Source organism: Podarcis bocagei, assembly GCF_964188305.1.
Source record: "Podarcis bocagei genome assembly, chromosome: 15".
Taxonomy (NCBI): domain Eukaryota; kingdom Metazoa; phylum Chordata; class Lepidosauria; order Squamata; family Lacertidae; genus Podarcis; species Podarcis bocagei.
Genome location: NC_138141.1, coordinates 40,614,291 through 40,636,418, shown reverse-complemented (window position 1 = coordinate 40,636,418; position 22,128 = coordinate 40,614,291). Strand labels below are relative to the sequence as shown.

General features: G+C 43.8%; 1 protein-coding gene across 1 annotated transcript in view; it reads right to left on the bottom strand.

Moving 5' to 3' along the window:
- Positions 1-2,159, bottom strand: part of CA4 (carbonic anhydrase 4) — a 41,059-nt gene extending 38,900 nt beyond the window's left edge. Inside the window, exon 1 of the mRNA XM_081173164.1 lies at positions 1,715-2,159. Coding sequence (XP_081029290.1) covers positions 1,715-1,775 — 61 coding nt within the window. The 5' untranslated portion in view covers positions 1,776-2,159. The remainder of the gene's footprint in view (positions 1-1,714) is intronic.
- Between the last annotated feature and the right edge of the window lie 19,969 nt (positions 2,160-22,128).

Genomic DNA, 22,128 nt, shown 5'->3' with positions numbered 1-22,128 from the left:
CTTGATATTAAGGGGTTGTTGTTTTTTAACCCTAGTTATAGCTGATGATTCATTAAGGAAATGAATAGGATACAATTTGATTGTGAAAAAGTTAGCACCCACAAGGGAGGCCTGCAGACGTGATAAAATGCACACCTGCATTCTTGAACATCAAGCAGCTCTGTGAGAGAATATAAAAGCTGACTAGATTCTTAGGAACACAGGAAGTTAGCTGACTCTACACCAACTCAGGGCTTTTCTGAGAAACCTGGTTTACTGAGCATTTATCCTGATTTCCTTGCACAAAGCTCACATGTTAGAACACATCTAGTCACTATCAACCATTCATTCGAATTCATTTACAACAGCATGCATTTATCCTGAATTCATCCTGATTTGCTTTTCAAACCATATAATAAGAAAGATTCACTTTTCAAACCATATAATAAGAAAGTCACTAATAAGAGTATGGGGAAAATATAAAGACTTGTTAGAATGGAAAACACCATGGTGGCTGTCACCTACTGAAGCATTTTCACTTAAGTCGACCAAAAAGTAAGTTGGTTGACATACAGAGTGTTATTAACAGAGGATGAAGGTAAACTCAAAGGAGTACGATGAGTTGAAAGATTATTTACAAAGTTGGTTACACCACAGGCAACTAAACAAGATTTTTAAGCAAAATAATAAAAAGGGGGTTGGTTATATAGTTTCCAGATTTAAAAAAGAAATAGTGGAAGAGAATTTTAAGTTGCTTAAAAAAAGCATATAGTATTTTATTAGAATGGGAAACTAAAGATGAAGAAGTTAAATCAGTTATGATTAAATGGGGCCAGGATGTGGGACACAACATGCAATTTGAAAGTTGGTGGAAACTGTGGAAAGTTGATATAAAATTTACAGATTGCATATTATTAAGAGAAAATTACATGAAAATGATGTATAGATGGTATATTACACCAGTGAAAATGGCTAAGATGTTTAGGAAAGAAAATAATAGATTCTCCTAAAATTTATGATTATTTGTTTGAATCCCTTCCACAAAACAGTGACAGTCTGGAGAGGCACCATCAGACTTTGTCTGTCTTGCCCAGAATCATCTGCTCTGGCTTGGCAGCATCCCTCTCAGGGGTCCTGGACGGGGGAATCAGTCCCATCACCTGCTTCCTTTTTAATAGGATATGTCAGGGATTGAACCTGGGAACATCTGCATGTAAAGCAGGTCATCTGCAGCTGAAAAGGCTCACCAATGCAGACTTTTAATCTTTTATAAACTGAAGACATCAGTTTGCCATTTGTGGGGTTGGGGAAAAAGGAATCAAAAGCATAAATAAAGCCTTTCTCTTCTTGATCTGATAGAACACATAGTTTCACGGCACAAATTCAATGACAGGAAACATAAATCAACTACACGTATGGACATGTATCAGACAGGCGAGTGAAATGAAGTCGAGCCACACTCCTTCAATTGCATCTTTGCAAAATAATATCCCTGGAGCCCCGTTGTTTAAAAACAAATCAATCCTATTAGAAACTGTTTCACATCCTTAGGAGAATTAAGAGTATGTAGAGATGATAGACAGATAGATAAACATATAGCATAGTAGATTAGAAATAAAATATAGCCAGCAGCCAATGATACTGTCAGATTGCCGGGGTCTTCCAAAAATCAGATTTGTAAGCTGGAAAAGAAGCTGTACTTAGCATCCTTGAGGAAAATGGATAAAGGACTCACCCTCTGAAGCGGCTGCAGCAAAATACAGTGAGAGCAGAACTAGGAAATTCAGGAATCCCATGATCTCTCTTCCAGATGGGCTGGAAAGATGTACCAGCGTAGATCCCTGTATACATGATCCCAGACCTGTCCTGGGGTTTTTATACAGGAGGAGGGCAGGCAGCCCTGATCACCTTTCCTGGACATAAGCAGGAGGATGGTGAGAGACACCTCCCCTTTTTAATTCCTCCAGCTATAAACTGTAAGAACGATCCCGTCTCCTTTGAAACTTCTTCATTTCCTCCACACCCCTTCAGCGGCTGCTGTCAAAGGAGCAAGATTCTCCTCTGGCCCTGAAGTGCTGCCTGTGAAATGAACTTAGCCAGATGACTAGTAACTTATTAGTTAAGTCAAACTTTTCTTTTACCCCTCACCCCACATTTCTATTTCTCATTATTGCGCCTTGGCTCAGGGATATTGGCAGATAAGGCAGATAATTCAATGTTTCTTTTATGGCTGTGATATTGCTTCTCTTCCTCCCTCACCCCCTCCCCACCCCATCCAGTGAAACACTGTGGAACATAATCAACTGAACTAGCATGAGAAATATGATATTGATGCAGGAATAATAACAAATACATCCTCTCTGGTGCTGATGGATTCTTGTGCATATAATGCTCAGCAAGTCAGCTGTGTTGGTTTGAGAGAATTCAAATATCTAAGTGAGTTTGGCATCAGGTTGTTTGGGCTATCCACTTTCTGCAGCAGCATAGTACACTGGTTAGAGCCAGGGTGTCAAGTGCCACATTCAAATGGGAGTAATTTGTCAGGGGCCAGAGCTAAAGATGGCAGGAATGACTCGTTCTTTCATTTTTTTCTTTCTACCCCCCCCCCACGAGCATGGATATTGTTCTTTTAAACAAAAACAACAATAATAAAGAGTTTACCAGGCTTTATCATGCCTGTGTACCAGGACAGGCCTTCTAGTGCACCACTGTAAATAAGTTAGTTCAATCAATATCCAGTTCTCTGAGTCCAGGGCACTCATTCACAGAAAAACTTCCCCATTGCATCTCTGCATGAGTTACTGTTCTAGTTTTGCAGCCTTCTTCTCATCCTCTGCCAACTCTTAATCATTCTGCTGCATCTTTACTTTCGCTATACTTGGTCCATTTGATCCTTCCCAACACATGGAGACACAGTAGAACCTCTTCATAGGAGGCTGCCTGTTGTGTCTCTCCATGGTGTGCTGCCTTAGGCTCTTCTCAGTTTGTTTCTGCTGAGAGCAGCCTGGCAGTTCTCCTATATCTTTGCAGTTGGTATGATTGGACAATCCAGCCACATCTAAGTCACGGAGGCAGCAGAATTATCCTCCTCACCCACTCAGAGGAGTCTGCCCATTGTGTCTCTGTGTGAGCCACTTGCTCTGCTCAGGAACTGCCAAATCTCCTCACTTCCGGGGGCGGCGCGAAACTGTAATGGCGGTCCTCTTCGAGCTCTGAAGAGGGGCTCCGCGGAAAAGGGTCGTTCGCTGCGGCATAGCGACGACCCATCAAGATAAACCACGGGTAGAGTGAGCCCGTGGCCGTGGGACTCGGCGGGCACCAGAAGCTGCTCCGAAAACACAGAAGGGACCCCGTAAGGAGACCCGGAGTGAAGGAGGGGTAGCGGTGCTGTGAGTTCATCGCTCTTTCCGCGGAAGTGAAGCCGCGCGGCCGTTGCAGATGAGCGCTGATCCTTCTTCCTAAAACCAACATCAAACTGCAAGCAACATACCCGTGAGTAAAGGGTTTAAAATTGGCAAAGAATCTGTTAAATTTGGCTGAAAACGGGAGACGAGAAAAGGGAAGTCCGTCTTCCGACATTGCTGACAAGATCAAAGCAAAGCTTTAAAAAGCGGAAAGCGCTTGAAACGGGACTGTGGGAAGCTTTAACTTTTTCGTGCTATTAAACCTGCTCTTTTTCCTGCTGAATTCAAGGTGGAAAGGGACATTGATTAAAAGAAGGAGACTTCTCTCCTACCTCCTTTTTTTTTTTTGGGTCGTATTTTTAAAAAGCCAGATCGTCGGGCTGCCGGAGAGGGAGACTGTGTCAAACTGCGGAAACAGTTGCAAAAACTTTGCAAGCGTAACTGATACATTTGAGCAGAAAAGACTGGATGTGATATTGTTGCAAGCACCTCCTGTGAAATTTTGCTGAACTTTAAAAGGTGCTTTGGGGAATTTTGAGTCTATGAAGGGACTGTTGGATCATTGAATTTAATGAGTTGAAATAATTTGGAACTTTAATGGCGGATTACTTCCTTCTTTGTCTTTGAAACCTGGTGGCACTCCCCCTACAGGGCTTTCGGATTATAAAATCCTGGGAACTGACTTTTGTTTTGAATTCCACTTCACTGGTTGTTTATAACTGAATTTGTCTCTCACATGGAACAATAGACAATCTGACCTTGAACACTGACAGATGTGTAATGAGTGGTGCAGGGAGAACAAGAGCATCTAAAGCTAAGGAATCTAAAGAGGCCAAGGAAAAAGAAAAGGAAAGAAAACCAGCACAATTTGTACAAACAACACTGACCCAAGGACGCCGATCGTCGGTTCCAGCTGTACTGGTGACCCAAAGGGAACAAGGGGAAATAACTGAGAAGGCCACTGAGGAAGATATGGCAGCAGGTGGGTCAGATACACTACTAAAACAAATATTGGAGCAATTATCAAGTTTAAACCAGAAGGTGGACGACCAGTCTCTGAAGATAGATAAAGCGACTTCCTCGATTCAAAAATTGACTGATCAAGTTTCCCAGCACACACAAGCCATAGAGAATTTGCAAGGAGCAACAGCGGAAAATCGGGAATTAGCTGGAGAAGCAATCCAGAAAGTGGGAGCTTTACAAAAAGAAGTTGAAGAAATAAAGGGAGAAGTTAAGCCCCTGCACAAACAGGTGGGTGAACAACAAGTTTATCTGTCAATGGTGGAATTGAAAAATCGCGAGAATAACATCAAATTGAGAGGCATCCCGGAACTTGAACAAGGAGACTTGATTGGATACTTGACACAGGAATTCTCGAAGTTCTGGGGTTTAAAGGAAGATACAGATTTCAGGATTGTCTCGGCATATAGACTGGGAAGATTGGTAAGGAAAGACAGATCCAGAGACTGTTTGATAATTTTAAGATCAAAGGAAGAGAGAGACAAGATCCTAGGTCTTCACTTCAAAAAAGCAATTGAAATACAAGACAAAAGGGTGGAAATTTATAGAGATATTCCGAGACAGTTGCTGGACCTCAGAGCCACCTATACAGAACTAGCAAAATTGTTGAGACACAACGCAATTCCCTATAGGTGGGAGTTTCCACAAGGATTATCCTTCACCTACAAAGAAAGGAAGGTTAAAATTAGAACACCTGAAGATAACCAAAAGTTCCTTCACGACCACGGAGAAGATCTCCAAAAAGGAGTGGATTGGCTTCCAGTTTTACCAGCACCAATACTGCCTGGAAGCGGGCCAACGCCTGCACCCTCGGGACCTGAGCAAAAGGAAGACACCTCATCCTAAGAACATCTTAATTAGAACAGGATGTCTCTGCAGCTACTTAGTTGGAACATAAATGGCGGGAATTCTCCGGAAAAAAGAAGGAGGATATTTCATATCCTAAAAAAAGAACAATTGGATGTAATATGCCTTCAAGAAACACATGTGACTAGGCTCCATAGGAAAGTATTAATCAATAAAAGACTTGGCCAAGAATTTATCTCATCAGACAAAGTTAAAAAAAGAGGCGTTGTAATTTATGCAAAGGAGAACCTGTCACCAAAATTTCTATTCAAAGATGATCATGGAAGAATTCTCGCAATTGAAATTCAAACACAAGGGGAAAAGATTTTGATATTAGGAGTTTATGCGCCAAATGATGGAAAATCAGAATTCTACAAGAAGCTGCATGAGACAATGATGGACTATTTGGACTATTCCAACATTATTGTGATGGGAGACATGAATGGGGTGGTGTCTACAAATATGGACAAATCCCAAAATCAAAACTTAACAACAGACGGCAGACTCCCTAAAACCTTTTTTGAAATGACAGACAATATGGACTTGATTGACATTTGGAGGACAAGGAACCCCTTGGGTAAAGAAGGAACCTTCTTCTCTGAGGCCCACTTGTCATGGACACGAATTGACCAAATTTGGATATCTAGAGGGCTGGCCCCGAAAACAAGAAAAGTGGAAATCTGCCCAAAAACCTGCTCCGACCATAATGCCTTAAAAATGGAATTGAGACTTTTCCCAACTGGATCCTTCAGATGGAGAATGAATGACACCTTGTTAAGAGATCAAGAGATTGTTAAGAAGGCCCAAAAAACGCTAAAGGACTACTTTGAAATAAATTTGAACACCACGGTGGAGAAAAGAACAATCTGGGATGCAAGTAAAGCTGTAATGAGAGGGTTTCTGATACAACAGAATACAATAAAGAGAAAATTTTGGAATGGAAAAAAGGAAAAAATTTTAGAGAAAATAAGTGAAGGAGAGAAAAAGTTGAGAACCAAACCGAAGTCAAAAGAGGTGCTAAGAGAGATCAAATTCCATCAAGCACAATATTCGAAACTGATCAATCAAGAGATTGAGTGGAAAATTAAACAAATGAAGCAGAGATCGTTTGAATCAGCAAATAAATGTGGAAAACTGCTAGCTTGGCAGTTGAAAAAAAGACAAAAGTTAAATACGGTTACAAACTTGGAGATTCAAGGAAAAATAGTTCAGAAACCAGAAGAAATAAGAAAGTGCTTCCACAGATACTTCAAAGAGCTTTACGCACAGGGGCCTCAGAAAGAATTGGAAATAGATCAATTTTTGAGGATAAACGGACTACCTAAAATAAGCCAAGATAAAAGATCAATCCTTAACAGCAAAATAACTCAACAGGAAATTGAAGGTGCCATCCAGAACATGCAGCTGGGCAAATCTCCAGGCCCGGATGGACTTACCTCCAAATATTATAAGACTTTGAAGGACTTCTTGATACAACCGTTGTTGGAGGTTTGTAACCAGATCATGGAGGGGAGAAAGGCACCGGAAACGTGGAAAGAAGCATTCATCACATTGATTCCCAAGTCAGAAAGGGAAAAGACTCAGCTTAAGAACTACCGTCCCATCTCACTCCTGAATGTGGATTACAAAATATTTGCAGACATTTTAGCAAATAGACTTAAAAATGTACTAAATGAAGTAATTCACAAGGACCAAGCAGGCTTTCTCCCTGGTAGACATATGTCTGACAACACCAGGAACATTATTGATATATTGGAGTTGTTGCGAATTAGAAACACAAGGGCTGCTTTAATCTTTATTGATGCGGAGAAAGCATTTGACAACATTTCTTGGATGTTTATGAAGAAAAACTTGAAAGGGATGGGAGTGGGACGGGGGTTTGAAAATGGATTAGAAGCAATCTATTCAGAACAAAAAGCCAAACTGATAGTGAACAATGTGGTATCTGAGGAACTCCAAATTGAAAAAGGGACACGACAGGGGTGCCCTTTATCCCCTCTGTTATTTATTTCTGTTCTGGAGGTATTGCTGAATATGATCAGGGAGGACCAGTTGGTGCAGGGTATAGTGGTCGGAGCGAAACAATACAAACTGAAAGCTTTTGCAGATGACCTAGTCATTACAGTACAGGAGCCAGAATCTAGCACAAAAAGAGTTCTTGAACTTATTTTGGAGTTTGGTCGGGTGGCGGGATTCAAGCTAAACAAACAAAAAACTAAGGTTTTGGCCAAAAATTTGACGCCTACAGAGATAGAGGGGTACCAGAAAGAGACAGAACTAAGTGTGGTTAAAAAAGTGAAATACCTGGGGGTATCTTTGTCCACCAAAAACTTAAATCTATTCAAAGATAATTATGAAAAATGTTGGTCGGAGATCAAAAAAGACTTGGATATTTGGTCAAGATTGAAACTTACCTTGTCAGGCCGAATCGCAGCTATAAAGATGTGTGTTTTGCCAAAAATGTTATTTTTATTTCAAACCCTCCAGGTAGTGGACAGAATGGAATGTTTTGGAAAATGGCAGAAGGATATCTCTAAGTTTGTCTGGCAGGGCAAAAAGCCCCGAATTAAATTCAAAATACTAACTGACTCAAAAGAAAGAGGGGGGTTTGCCCTGCCGGATTTAAGGTTGTACTATGAGGCTGCAGCCTTCTGCTGGCTGAAGGATTGGTTTCTGTTGGAAAACACCGATGTCCTAGATCTGGAAGGGTTTGACAATGTCTATGGTTGGCATGCATACTTGTGGTATGACAAGGCGAAGGTTCATAAACTGTTTAAAAACCATATTGTCAGAAAATCAATTTTTGCCGTCTGGATGAAGTATAAGGACTTATTAGAAAGCAAGACCCCGAGGTGGTTATCACCAGTGGAAGCCAAGATCTCTAAAAAAAGGCCCAATATGGAGGCCTACTGGCCAAAATATTGGGAATTGATTGAAAGAGTTGGAGATAATTGGAAGCTCCAAAGCCAGGACAAACTAAAAAACAAGGTGCGAGATTGGTTACATTATGCTCAAATTCAAGAGGTATTTAAAATGGATAAAAAAGTGGGTTTCCAGTTGGAGAAATCGAAACTGGAGACGGAGTTACTAGAACCAAAGACTAAGGTACTTTCGAGGATGTATGACTTGCTGCTTAAATGGAACACACAGGATGAGACAGTTAAATCTGCTATGATAAAATGGGCACAGGATGTAGGACACAACATTATGTCGGAGGACTGGGAAAGGTTATGGAACACCGGTATGAAATTCACGGCATGTAGTGCCTTGAAAGAGAACATTATGAAAATGGTATACCGGTGGTACATGACCCCAGTCAAGTTGGCTAAAATATATCATCTTTCTGATAATAAGTGTTGGAAATGCAAGGAGGCAGAAGGGACATTCTTTCACCTCTGGTGGACCTGCCCGAAAGTAAAGGCCTTTTGGGAAATGATACATAATGAGCTGAAAAAGGTATTCAGATATACCTTTTCTAAGAAACCAGAGGCCTTTCTTCTGGGCATGGTGGACCGGAAGGTGCCAAAGAAGGACAGAACCTTGTTTATGTATGCAACCACAGCAGCTAGGATTCTTATCGCAAAGTTCTGGAAGACACCAGATTTACCCACACTGGAGGACTGGCAGACGCAGCTGATGGACTACATGGAGTTGGCAGAAATGACTGGCAGAATTCGAGATCTGAGCGAAGAAACAATGGAGGAGGACTGGAAAAAATTTAAGGACTATTTGCAAAAACATTATAAGTTGTTTGAATGTTAAGATTGCGCACGATTAAGAAACGTTATGCTTCTGCAATTTATTTTAAGTAAATGTTAAAGTAAGTATTGATGGAAAAAAACGAGACAAATTAGAAACAAGATATTATGTTTATTGGGAGTGTTGGATCTAAATTGCAAATTTTCGAAATTGGTAACATAATAAATTTAAAGGTATAATAAGATGGGAAACAGGATAACAAGTTGCTGAGCTGGTTGGAGTGGTGAATGCAATGCTGAGAGGATGCGAGGAGGTCCAAAAATGAGCCGTCGAAGGACGTTGTGGGGGTATCTTGGCTTTTTCTTCTTTCTCTTTGCTTTTCTTCATATATATATAAAAAAAGAGGTGTTTCTTGCATGTTGCTGTGTAGACGGGTCTGTTGGCCTATGGAAGGAAACACAATAAAAAAATTTAAAAAAAAAAAAAAGGAACTGCCAAATCTCTGTGCAGTGCCCCTATGTGGTGAACCTTTGAGCTGCAGGTGCAGGCCTTCTCAGTGAAAGTCCTTCAGGCCCTGGCTAGCTATTGAGCCCCTCTTGGACAGGAAAGAACATAAAAGGGGCTTCCTGTCCTAGCTCAGCCTTGCTGAAGCAAGGTCTTTCTTAGCCAGCTCACCCCGGCTAGCTATTGAGTCCTTCTTGGACAGGAAGGAACATAAAAGGGGCTTCCTGTCCTAGCTCAGCCTTGCTGAAGCAAAGTCTTTCTTAGCCCTGGTGTGTCCCTTCGTCTTTTGTCATTCTTTGGGTCACAGGCTTGTTCCTTGATCATACCACCTGCTTTGCCCTGTGGTTCTCTGATCCAACACTTCATTCTGACTCCTCACTGACTTCTGCCATGGCCCTCGACTCACCCTGGACTGCTGCCCATGCCCCAATCAGGAGGTGTGCTCAGAAAAGCAATTTGTCTAGAAATGTGTGGCAGTGGTAGCTTGTGCCCATTAGGACCAGTGGAAGAGAGAGCAGGGAGCTCACAGTTAGGTGGAGCCAGAGCCCATGACAGCCAGTCAACTCTTTCAAGTTTTGTCTCCATCTTCCTCCCTGCTGAGTTCTGCAAGGGCAACACAGAGACTGAACAGGAGGAAGTTGACAGAAAGACCCCCCCCCCACTGGACTGGTTGTTAAGAAAGAAGGCAGACAGGTGGGGGTTGCTTGAGGGGGTAGACTGAGATAGGGTGGAGGCAGTGTCCCATTTGCCCTAATGGACCAGATAATAATATTTGTCAGTCACTTTTCTCACAGCGAGACCCAAAGTGACTTACATTAAAAACGATTAAGAACCAAAAACTAAAAACTAAAAATACCCTTACAGAGATAAAAGGCAGGAGTCCCTCCCCACTAAAAGAGACCACCTTTCAAATCAAGGGCTGAAAGCCTGGAGAAGGAGAAAAAATCTTTGGCTGCAGGCTGAAACTGGATAAAGATAGCACCAGACATGCCTCCCTGGGAAGAGAATTTAAAAATGCAAACCAGCAACAAATCCACTTCAGTAAATAAATAAAATCAGACTGTTTGCAGATTCCTGCATTGCAGGGGGTTGGACAAGATGACCCTTGTGGTCCCTTCAAACTCTGATTCTCTGATACTGTTAGGAAAGTGACAGCGAAATGTACCGAAAAGTGTGGGATGGATGAATGGTTAATGGGAAAATGTATAAACTCCACACCAGCAAAATGGGATCAGGTGCCCGTTGTCTGATAACCCTCCCACAAACAAATCAGAACACATGCTCCAATCCAGACTGGATGTCGCCTGACTGCATCAGCTTAATGCAAGCAGATCAGGATGAATGCTTAATAAGCAGCCCATCTGGAGGACCCCCAACACATCTATTTGGTTCAGATTCTGGGTTGCAACACACTCTTCCTCTATCAGACATCTGAGAAGCAATGCATGTGATCCAATGTTATATTTCTAACAGGAGCCATCCTGAGCCCCTGAGAATCTCTCACACAAAGATAGAGAGATGCAAGGTTGATGGCTCTCTTTTGTGTTTTGTTTCTGGTTATCCAGTACTTGGGACAAAAAGCACAGCAGATAAGCTTTTGGATCCTGCCACTCACGGAACATGCTTTGATCCCTTTAATCATCAGTTCCCCACCCTTCAGCTGATGCAATTTGCACTGAAAAAGCAAACAACCTGCATATTAACCTAGGTTGGCTCTGAGGTCACATCCATACCATCCATTTAAATAGGGCTGCCATACATCCTGGTTTTCCCAGAATTCTTTGGGGGAAGCCATTAAGAGTGACTAACCAATGGGGCTGTTTGCCTTCTTATTCTTGATGTTGCAAAACTGTTCTCTTCCTCCTCTTCTTAGCATCTCAGCTGTTTCCCCTTGTGTAAAACTTCTTAACTTGGCCATTGGATAATGTACGCTACATTGCCAGCATTGCATGTAGGGAATGATATTAAATGGTACCCATTCATTACTTTGGGGGTCCCCAAAGCCTGTCAGATTTCATGTATAATCTTCAATTATCTAAAGGGTTTTCACACGGATAAAGCATGTTTTCTCCTGCTCTGGAGGCTAGGACCTGAACCAATGGGTCCAGGTTATAAGAAAGGAGATTCCAATTAAACATCAGGAAGAACTTTCTGAAAATAGGGACATCCCATTCCATAATGATAATTTTACCATTTATACCCCACACATCTTACAGGATTGCCCCAGCCACTCTGGGCAACTTCCAACATATATATAAACATTAAACTTTTTTAAAAAAAAACAAAACCCTTCATTGCCTTCAGGCGGCTCAGGGACTGGATAACTCCATACCCTTTAACATTTCTCTGATGAAAATAGGGACGTCCCTGGAAAATAGGGACACTTGGAGTGTCTGATAGTTGTTTGATGGTTGAACTGACTCCCTTGGGAGGTGGTAGAATCACCTTCCTTGGAGGTTTTTATGAGGTGGGCAGATACTCACTCCTGTATTGCAGGGGGCTGGACTAGATGACCCTTGGGGTCCTTTCCAATTCTACAATTCTATGATTCTACCATTCAGTAGGCACAAATGGCCACATGGAAGATGATGCTTTCGAGCGGTAACTCCAGGTAAAAACCTGCTGGCACATGGAACCTGACCCCTTAAACTCGCAGTTAATGAAAAACTCTTTCTCATTTATTTATCTCAAACAAAATCAATGTGTTGTCCCCCCATCCCCCAACATCCTAATAGTCCTTTTTAAATGTACCAGAATTTGTTTATGTTCCTCTGCAAAACGTTTATCATGTGACTGAATGCCAAGCTGGAGTTACACTCTCCTAAAAGATTATGATGGGCAGCATCCAACTCAATTTTGCTTTTGTGTGTGTTATGGTACACACCAGTACAGTTTTTGAACCATGACCTCTTCTTCTGCCACCCATAGCAGGTATTTTGTGCTGGCATTTGCAATACTTTTCTCAGGATATTAGTACCAGCACCTCATTTTTAATAAAGACTGGATCTAACCGTACATGTCTTTGTAGCAGCCTTCTTGCTCCTGCTGCCTGTCATCACCCTTCGATAGCCTCTCTTGGAGTTTAGATTACTTAATATTTTGGATTCTTGGGGAAAAATTTCCCTCCTAAAGGACAATCCATCACAGTTCCTAGGCAGATGTACTGCAGCAAGGAATTTATGAAGGATGGAAAAAGCAAGGCATTATAACAATGCTCTTGGCTTGGGCCCCAGGACAGCTCCTCTTCCAATGCATCAGTCCTGTTTTCTTCAGAAAAATCCCCAGAAAACCAGAGGTTCAGTCAGCATCTCTAGATAAGCCCGACTTCGGCTGGGGAGGGCGGATATGAATAAATTTTTATTATTATTATTATAAAACTCTTGCTTGTTGCTTGACAGGAAGGAAGGCAGAGGTGAAAAGGCTTGGCATGAAAATCTTGCCAGTGGGATGGACGACTGCGATAAAAGGACCGCCTCCACCCTTTCTTTCATTATTGTTTCAGATAGGTTTTTTCACCTTTCAAAGCAAGCATTTTCTCAAATGTGATCAAGAGACTAATAACACAGGCAAAGGAACCTCCCCCCCCCCAAGAACCACATTCCCACCTGGGGAATTTCTGGGGGGCCACTTGCTGGACTGGGGAGGGCCAGCGGCAGGTTTACAGCATATTAAATAATAAAACATTAAAGGTAAAGGGTAAAGGGACCCCTGACTGTTAGGTCCAGTCGTGGCCGATTCTGGGGTTGTGGCACTCATCTCGCTTTATTGGCCGAGGGAGCCGGCGTACAGCTTCCAGGTCATGTGGCGAACCAGAGCAGTGCACGGAAACGCCGTTTTCCTTCCCGCCGGAGCGGTACCTATTTATCTACTTGCACTTTGACGTGCTTTTGAACTGCTAGGTTGGCAGGAGCTGGAACTGAGCAACAGGAGCTCACCCCGTTGCGGGGATTTGAACCGCTGACCTTCTGATCGGCAAGGCCTAGGCTCTGTGGTTTAACCCACAGCACCACCCGCATCCCAATAAAACATTAGCCAATAATTTATCCCAATAAAACATTAGCCAACAATTTATACCAATAAAACATTAGCCAGGTGATATTCCCCCGGCCTCATGAGCTGCCTCTTTTGTCGGGCTGGGTGAGTGTGGGCCTCGCCCCCTAGGCCAGGTGGAAAGCGCCTTGCAGGGAGCGGTTTTCATGACCCACAGCCACGTGATGTTCCTCCAGCCTAACGAGGAGCCTCTTTTATAGGGCTGGGTGAGTGTGGGCCTCGCCCCCTAGGCCAGGTGGAAAGCTCCTTGCAGGGAGCGGTTTTCACGACCCACAGCCGGGCAATGTTCCACCAGCCTCATGAGGAGCCTCTTTTATAGGGCTGGGTGAATCTGGGCCCCGTCCCCAAGGCCAGGTGGAAAGGACCTTGCAGGGAGTGGCCTTCACACTCACATCCGGGCGATGTTCCTCCGGCCTCATGAGGAGCCTCTTTTTCTACACTAGGGAGGCTAGTTTCTTCACCCTCACTCCCACACCCCTCTCTATCCTCCATCCAGGAAAGCAAGGGGCCTAGGTGCAAGGATGCATTCCTGCCAGGCAAAAGCACTCAAGGAAAAGTGCAGAGCAAAGTCACCTGGGAAGAGTCTTAGGGCCAGACAGAGAGCTAGCTCTTCAAAATGTGGCTAATCTGACCTGCTTTGTTTGCTCATTCATTCTTCTGAGAGAGACACTATTCTTCTGCCTTCGAGTCCTGTCCTGTTGGCACCGTTTCCTCTATCACATTCCCTCCACTGCCCCCGGTTAATTACATTATGGAATGTCCTCTCCAGAAAAGCTCATTTGGCACCCAAATAAATTATTCCGCTACCAAGTGTATAATTATCTCCCGCTTCTGGTGGCTCACAACATCATATGCTTGCCATTAGCTACCTGCATACTGTAGTTTGCTGGTTCTTAGACTGGTGTGTGTTGATTTATGTGGGCTTTATCTGACATTGCACTGCTATTTGGGAAAAAAATCACTAGAGATTTTAAAAAGTAAGTTCAAGTTAACTGTAAACACAGCTTGAAGTGAACCATGAAATCAGAAAAACAGCCTTCAAATGCCTGCTGAAATAAAAAATAGGTATTCATCAAGCACCTGAATTTCCATGTCAACTGGGATGGGATTTATAGTTGTTTGTCAGCTGCCTTGAAGGCTGTGTGGTGGTAAAATGTTTTAAAATAAGCTAGAATGACTATTTGCCATAGTGGCTGGAGCATGTCCAGAGGAGAGTGACCAGGATGGTGAAGGAAGGGTCTGTAGTTTTTGAAGGGTCCTGGGAATTGTAGCACTGTAGTGTGGGGGGGGGGCTACAATTCTCATAACTTTTTTTTTAGGTGGTCCTGTACTTTAAAGGTATGGTGTTTGCACAGTTCACATCCTGTGATGAATATTTTTGGAAGAGCTGAGTTTCGGTTAGAAAGGGAGAAAATAAGGATCAAGAAAGTTATGATAGCTGCCTTTGAATATTTGCTGGCGAGATTAGAATCAGTGAATGGAAATGGAAGATTTAACCAATACATTATGAAAAAAAATTAAGAGATATTTGATAGTGGTGAAGGCTGCTTCAAGAGGTTTCCAGCTTTCTTTTGCTGGAGGTATTTCAGCAGAGTCCAGACTCTGAACATCCATCTGTCAGGGTGAAACCTGCCTTGAGCTTGGAGGTCAGAATGGATGACATCTGAGGTGACTTTCTAATACCAAGTCATTTTCTAATAATATAATTTTATATGTATGCTTTTATCTATTTGGGAAAGGGGCAAGGATTGTAATTTTTTAATTTTATATTTTTTGGGGGGCAAGAATAAAATAAACAAGCATGAGAAGAAATATGCATGGAGTACATAAACACAGCATGCTTGTTGGCTGCTTGTTTCGAATCCCACAGATTTTTTGCTCCCCCCCCCCAAATCCCGGCCAGCTGTCACCACCTACAGAGTCTTTGGTCCATGTTGTGCTCTGGATGGTCTGAATGGGTCCCTTCCTGGTCTTGTTGTGGCCTCCACCAATGTGAGTCACACCCTCCCACCCCCAAAGTGTGGGAAATGCGCGACATTCAGATTCTTGGGGGAAGGTTACACATGGACATGTTGAAGTTGAAATCTGTAGGGATACAGGAATTCTTCTGATACAGGACAGCGACAAAAAAGTCCTGGTGGAAAACTGGAAAGGGATCACAAAGCCTCCTCTTCCCTTCGTAGCTAAAGAGGAAAGCTTTAATCCATTTTAACACAAAACTAGATAACAGGAGCATTTCGTTTGCCTGGACTTTCTAAATGTGCTGTAGGGGAAGCTCAGTGGCAAAATATCTGCTTTGCTCGCAGAAGATTTCCAATTCAACCCCCTCCATCTCCAGGTAGGCTTGGGAAGGTTCCCTGTCTGAAACCTTGGAGAGCTGCTGCCAGTCAGTGTAGACAGTACTAAGCTAGGTGGACCCAGTCGCCTGAGTCAGTATAAGGCAACCTCCCTCTGTTAATATCAGGGATATGCTGCTTTTGATAGTTACTAGCCATGATGGCTATATACACTGAGGGTGCTGTGGCCCTCCAGACCGTTTTCTCTGGCCCTTGGAAACTCTCCCCACACCACTGCTCCACCAAAACCTCTTTGAGTGCTTTTGCCTGGCTGGAATGGGTCCTTGAACTGTAATAACGTCTCTTGCTTCCCCGGAGGGAGGACGGACAGATGTGGGGTGTTTGTGTAGAAATCTCTGACTTCTGTGTGGCAGGAATATAGCCCACTGTACAAAAACACCACTTGTGGCCCCTGTGGAGGTTGGCAATGAGGGAATGCGGCCCTCAGATGGAAAAATGCTCCCCACATCTGATATATATGATGTCTCTGAATACCAGTTGCTATGGATCACAAGCCTCTGTGGGAAACAGGATGCCGAACTGGTCGGGCATTTGGTCTGATCCAGCAGGGATCTTCTGATGTTCTTAATCTCTTGATCAGCTAAGATCTGTCCAATGAACTGGGCAACAATTTCCCTTTTTAAAACAATTTTTTTTAAAAAAGGACAAGTGTTTATAAAAGGATATTTCAGAGCTAGAAAAGTTTCAGGAAAGGGCTGTGATGTGATCAAATGGCTGGAGAAACTCTCTGAGGCGAGGTCACCGAGTTTGGTGCTTTTTAGTTCAGAAGAAAAGATGAGCAATGGGTGGGGATGTCGTAGAGGCTTGCAGAATTGTGCATGGTGTGAAGAAAGAGAGAAGCTTTTCTCTCTCTGGGCTTGTTCACATTTCCGCTCGTGCCATATTTTATTCTGCAGAAAACCCGACTGACATTTGTTACCACAGAGCAGCAAACAGCAGGTTTCTCCATGGAGGTGGCAGGGCAAACAAAAAGCCCGAGACAAGCAGAAATGTGGATGAGCATTCTCTCTCACAATACTAGGCCTCAGGAGTATCTAAAGCAGGGGTCAGCAAACTTTTTTTGCAGGGGGCCAGTCCACTGTCCCTCAGACCTTGTGGGGGGCTGGACTATATTTTGAAGGGGGGGGGAGAATGAATTCCTTTGTCCCACAAATAACCCAGAGATGCATTTTAAATAAAAGGACACATTCTACTCATGTAAAAACACGCAGATTCCCGGACCGTCCTTGGGCCGGATTTAGAAAGCGATTGCGCCAGATCTGGCACCTGGGCCTTAGGTTGCCTACCCAAGATCTAAAGGTTCAGGACAGACAAAAGAAATGTCACACAGTGCATAGTTAAACTATTTAATTAAGGCAACTTAAGTGGCTTCAAAAGAGGATTAGACAAAATCGAGGAGGAGAAGTCTTTCAGCGGCTACTAGCACAATGGCTGTGCCCCACTCCCTCTGTTGGAGACAGTAGGCCTTGGAATTCCAGTTTCCGGGAAACACAGGTGGGGAGAGGAATGTTGCATTCAGGTCCTCCTGTGGGCTTCTCATAGGCAGAGGAATGTCAGAGATAGTACCTCTTGCTTTTTACGGCCTTTCATCCCTGATCCTAATCCTAATTACTGAAAGAAACAACAATATGCTCGGGTAATTGAAATCCTGTAGTGGCATAATAAAACCTTTAATGTGGATTGAGTCCTAGACAATGAGAATCAAATGTGTGGTTTTTTGCAACTAATGAAATAGATTCTGATCCACAAAAAGTCTTATTCCTCAGTCATGCTGAACTTTATAAAATAATTGTAGAAGGCAATGTTTTACGGTTTATTATTGTTTATATTTTGAACACCAAAATCTTTTAAGGGCCTCTAAAGGTCTTGATCTGCCCATGATTACAAGGCGCCTAGCCTACCTGATGCCAATAGGATTTCCAAGGTGCAGGTGCTGCCACAATAAAAGATTAACTAAAAGACATCCTTGAGAGGGGGCACTTCATCTTGTCCTGTGATTCTTCTCAGTTGGACAGAGGTTCTCTGCAGTGTCCCGGGCCTCTTCCTAGGAAGAGGTCTCCCTGTGAGCTGGATCAGGCAGGACCCGGACATGCAAGACAGGCTGATTCATGCTTAAAAAGCAGTGCCGAGTTTTCTATGTCATTAGAACTACACCCAAAGGAAGAAGCATTCAGCTTTCTTCCACCCACATTCAACATCTGTTGTTGATATGGTGCAGAGTGAAGGAGCCGTAGCTCACTGGTAGAGCATCAGCTTCACATGCAGAAGGTCATAGGTTCAATTCCTGGCACCTCCAGGTAAGGTTCGGACTGCCCCTGTCTGAAACCCTGGAGAGCTGCTTCCAGACAGTGTGCACTAGACTAGATGGACCACCAGTGGTCTGATTCAGCATAAGGTAGTTTTCTGTGTTCCATACAGTCTCATGTGTATCTTTGCCTTCCTGCTCTCAGTTTTGCCTTATATACACATTTTTGCAAAGCAATTTCCCTGAAGATCAGGCATAAGCAAACTTGGGCCTCCAGATGTTTTGGGACTACAACTCCCATCATCCCTAGCTAACAGGACCAGTGGTCAGAGATGATGGGAATTGTAGTCTCAAAACATCTGGAGGGCCGAGTTTGCCTATGCCTGCCCAAGATAGTGCAATTTAAAAAAATGATATTTATGTGAATATATACATTCGTCTCTCTCTCTCTCTCTCTCTCTCTCTCTCTCTCTCTCTCTCTCTCTCTCTCTCTCTGTGTGTGTGTGTGTGTGTATCTATCTATCTATATATATAGATATACACACACACATACATTCGTATGCACACTTTACCAAAAGCTGTGGAAAAGTGCACTGCAAAATTCAGAGGAAGTGTGCCTTTTGAAGGAGTTTCCATTCCCATCTTATATTGGAAAGTACAAATTAGGTAAGTTCAGCTTTTATGGAAGTAGAATTAAATTTCTCCCTTCTCCCAAGTCCCAACCAGGCTGATGGAGTGGGCCTTGTTGTCCCAGCTCTCCCCCTGCTGCCACCCGGTAGAATGGCAGCTGACAGAGGCAGATCTGGGACAGGAGGAACCAAAAGGCAATGGCCATAGAAGCACCAAGGGTAACCACATTGTTCTATGATCAAGGCCGGCCCTACCATTAGGCAAAACAAGATGTCAGGTGGGGATGGGGGATAGTGGTGGCAAATGGTTGGATAAGAGAACTGTGGATGCCCCATAGAGCCTGTCCTGCAACTGGTGCCCATTGGGACTGGTAGGGTGGCAGACAGGGAGCCCAACAATAGGTGGAGCCAGAGCCAATGACAAGTGGAACTGACTGGCTTTGTCTCCATCTTCCTCCCTGCTGTGCAATACTGAGACTAAGGAGGAGGAAGCCAACAGCCAGTGACACACTCTGGGCTGGTTGTGAGTGGGGGGGACACTGCCCCCACTTGCCCTAAAGATCCAGCCTTCCCTGCCTGAACCCTCCAAGCTAGCCTGTTGACCTCTGATACAATCAAGGCTGCTGTCCCATTGCCAGTGTTGAAATAAGATTCACCTGCACACACCACGAGGGATGCCACCATAGGAACTTAAGAAGCAGCCTCATACTGAGCCAGATTGTTAGTCCATCCAGCTCAATATTGCCTACACTGACTCGCAGTGGCTCTCCACCATTTCAGGCGGGAGTCTCTTTCCCAGCCGTACCTGGAGATGCAGCCAGGGATTAAATCTGGGATCTTCTGCATGCAAAGCGGATGCTCTACCACTGAGCTTACGGGCCCTTCCCATCTCATCATCCTTCGCTACTTCAGCTGGCAAAACGTCTCAGGCTGGCCATGAACAGTCACAGTCATCTCCCCACTGGGGACTGGCATTTCCGTGGCTAGTGGCTGCCCCTCATATATGCATAGATCATTTAGCACACCTCAGGGCAGTATCTCACTCTGCCCGCACGCCTGTGCCTGCCAAGCAGATCACAAGGACTGCCAGATCTGACAGCCCGAATTCGCCATCATGGGGGTAGAAGGACTGGATCCTGACTGAAACTGAGACTGGGCAACGCCTGTCAAACAAAGAGTTCCCATCAATCCTCTAGGCTTACATTTGCCTCATGGGCTGGTGTGAGGAAAGCCAATTTAAGTCCTGCATGGATCAAGGCAGCCCAGAACTGAAACGCACACCCCTTGGAATAGGACATGTCAGCAGCAGCACCTTCGCTGTCATTGACCGTTGACAGGGAGGAGGGAATCGGAGGCTCAAGAAGATGACTCAGTTCTGGTATCCAAGTTGTGTTTCTAAAAAAACTCGTTGCCAGCCCTTTGCCCTGTCCCAGAGAGCTGACAGAATTGTCTGAGGATCCTAGGAAAATGCCTTATTGTGGGCCAGACCGTTTGTTCAGCTTGCCCAGTACTGGCAGCTCTGACTGGCAGCAGCTCTCCAGGGTTTCAGGTGGAGAGTGGGACTGTCCCATTGCTTGCTACTTTGTGTTTTTAACTGGAAATGCCGGGAATTGAACATGGGAACATTTGCATGCTAAGCGAATGCTTGACAACTGAGCTAAGGTTCCTACCCCCACTGAGCCTGTTGATATACCTCTGACCACAAGAGAAATGTTTCTAACAGACTTTCAGATGCTGGCCCATTGACCAACTCCTGTTAACTGAACAGGAAATTAGATTGTTCCAAAACAAAAGTGGAATTTTGGGTTGCCTCCCTTCGTATACAAAGGTGGAGCATGAGCGTGAAGCTTGGAGCAACATTATTGTAACATTGAACTGTGGCTTGGTGCTACGTCTGAAATAGGATTGGGAATGTAATGACTACGTATTCAGCAGAGAGAAGGGCACCTGGATTCCTTGCAAAAATAGAAAATACTGCATTCAGATAATCTGATTTAAGGGCCACATTACTCCACTGGAAAGCTGTTGGGGGCCGCATTCCAGTAGGGGGCTGGAGGTTAACACAAGTGCAAGCTCTAAAGTAGCCAAGTAATGTGGACAAAAATGCATGTGTACTGTAAAATATGCATATGTTTGAATCAGAGGAATACCAGTCCCTGACCCCCCATTCTGCATGCCCTTTGACAGAATTACCTGTGCATTCTGCTGTGGCCTTTGTATCTACATGGAAAGGTAGTGGCATTTATCTCTGCATGTCCCCCTTAACAAAGAAGTGACCACAATCCTTATCTCAAGGCTCACCTCTCCCAGCTGTAAAACAAAATGTTTTATGGTCTGGGCAGACTGTCCTTTTGCTTATCCAGAGAGATGGAGATAAGTCTGGAGGAGGATCCAGTGACAATCCCTGGCAATAAACTGCAATTGAAAAGGAAGTGGGAGGTTGGGGGGAAATTACTGTATATCCAATGGATCATTTCAGAGGAACAAAGTTTGTGGATGTGAAGTTGAGATAAGAAACAGAGAGGTGTTCTTGGCAAATTGCTTCTATGCACGTAGGCCTTTAAGCGTCTCCCACACTCCTGTCCTTACGGTCAACCCTAGGCGAGCCCTTGAAAGGCAGATGATTTGGGTCAGGCTCTGGGCTTAATGACCTCAGGTGGCCAGTTCCACAACTCTTCAGCCAGCAAATACAGCTGTGGGTAGATAAAGTAAATAAAAATTATGTCAAAATCTTTGTTCTGATATTATGCTTCCCTTGTGTTTTCAGGGGTGGGGGACCTGTGGCCCTTCAGATATTGCTGGAGTCCCAACTCCCATCAGCCCCAGCCAACTTGGCTGATGGTCAGAGCTGATGGGAACTGGAGTCCTAGAGGGTCTCCACCCAGGTTCACATAATGAAGATCCATGTTTGGTTTTTTTTCTTGCCAGTGTGAGGACCTGGGAAAATCGAAAATGCTGATAAACAAAATGTAAATAGAGAATAATGCATTAGTGCAACTAAAAATCACATAGAATCCTGCAGTAGGACTGCAACTGCAATCCTATACAAATTTCCTGGGAATAAGTATTACTGAACTCAGTGGGTCTTACTTCTGAGAATAGACATTAGAGTGACCATATAGGCATCCTTTTAAAAAGGAGATATATGTTTGCAATTAGAAGAGAGATGGTTGAGTGCTTCCATTTGAAACAGTGCCCTCTCCTGTCCTAGTGCAGTATGTGCAAACCCATCCTCTTTTCTTATTCAAGGTGGATTTTGATGCAATCAAAGTGAAGCTCATGTTTGGAAATTTTGGATTTCTGAAGAGCCCGGAAGATTTGCTTTGCAACTAAGAATTCTGGACATTGGCATGGTATCATTCCATCTACTTCTGATGCACAAAGGTATTTGCTAT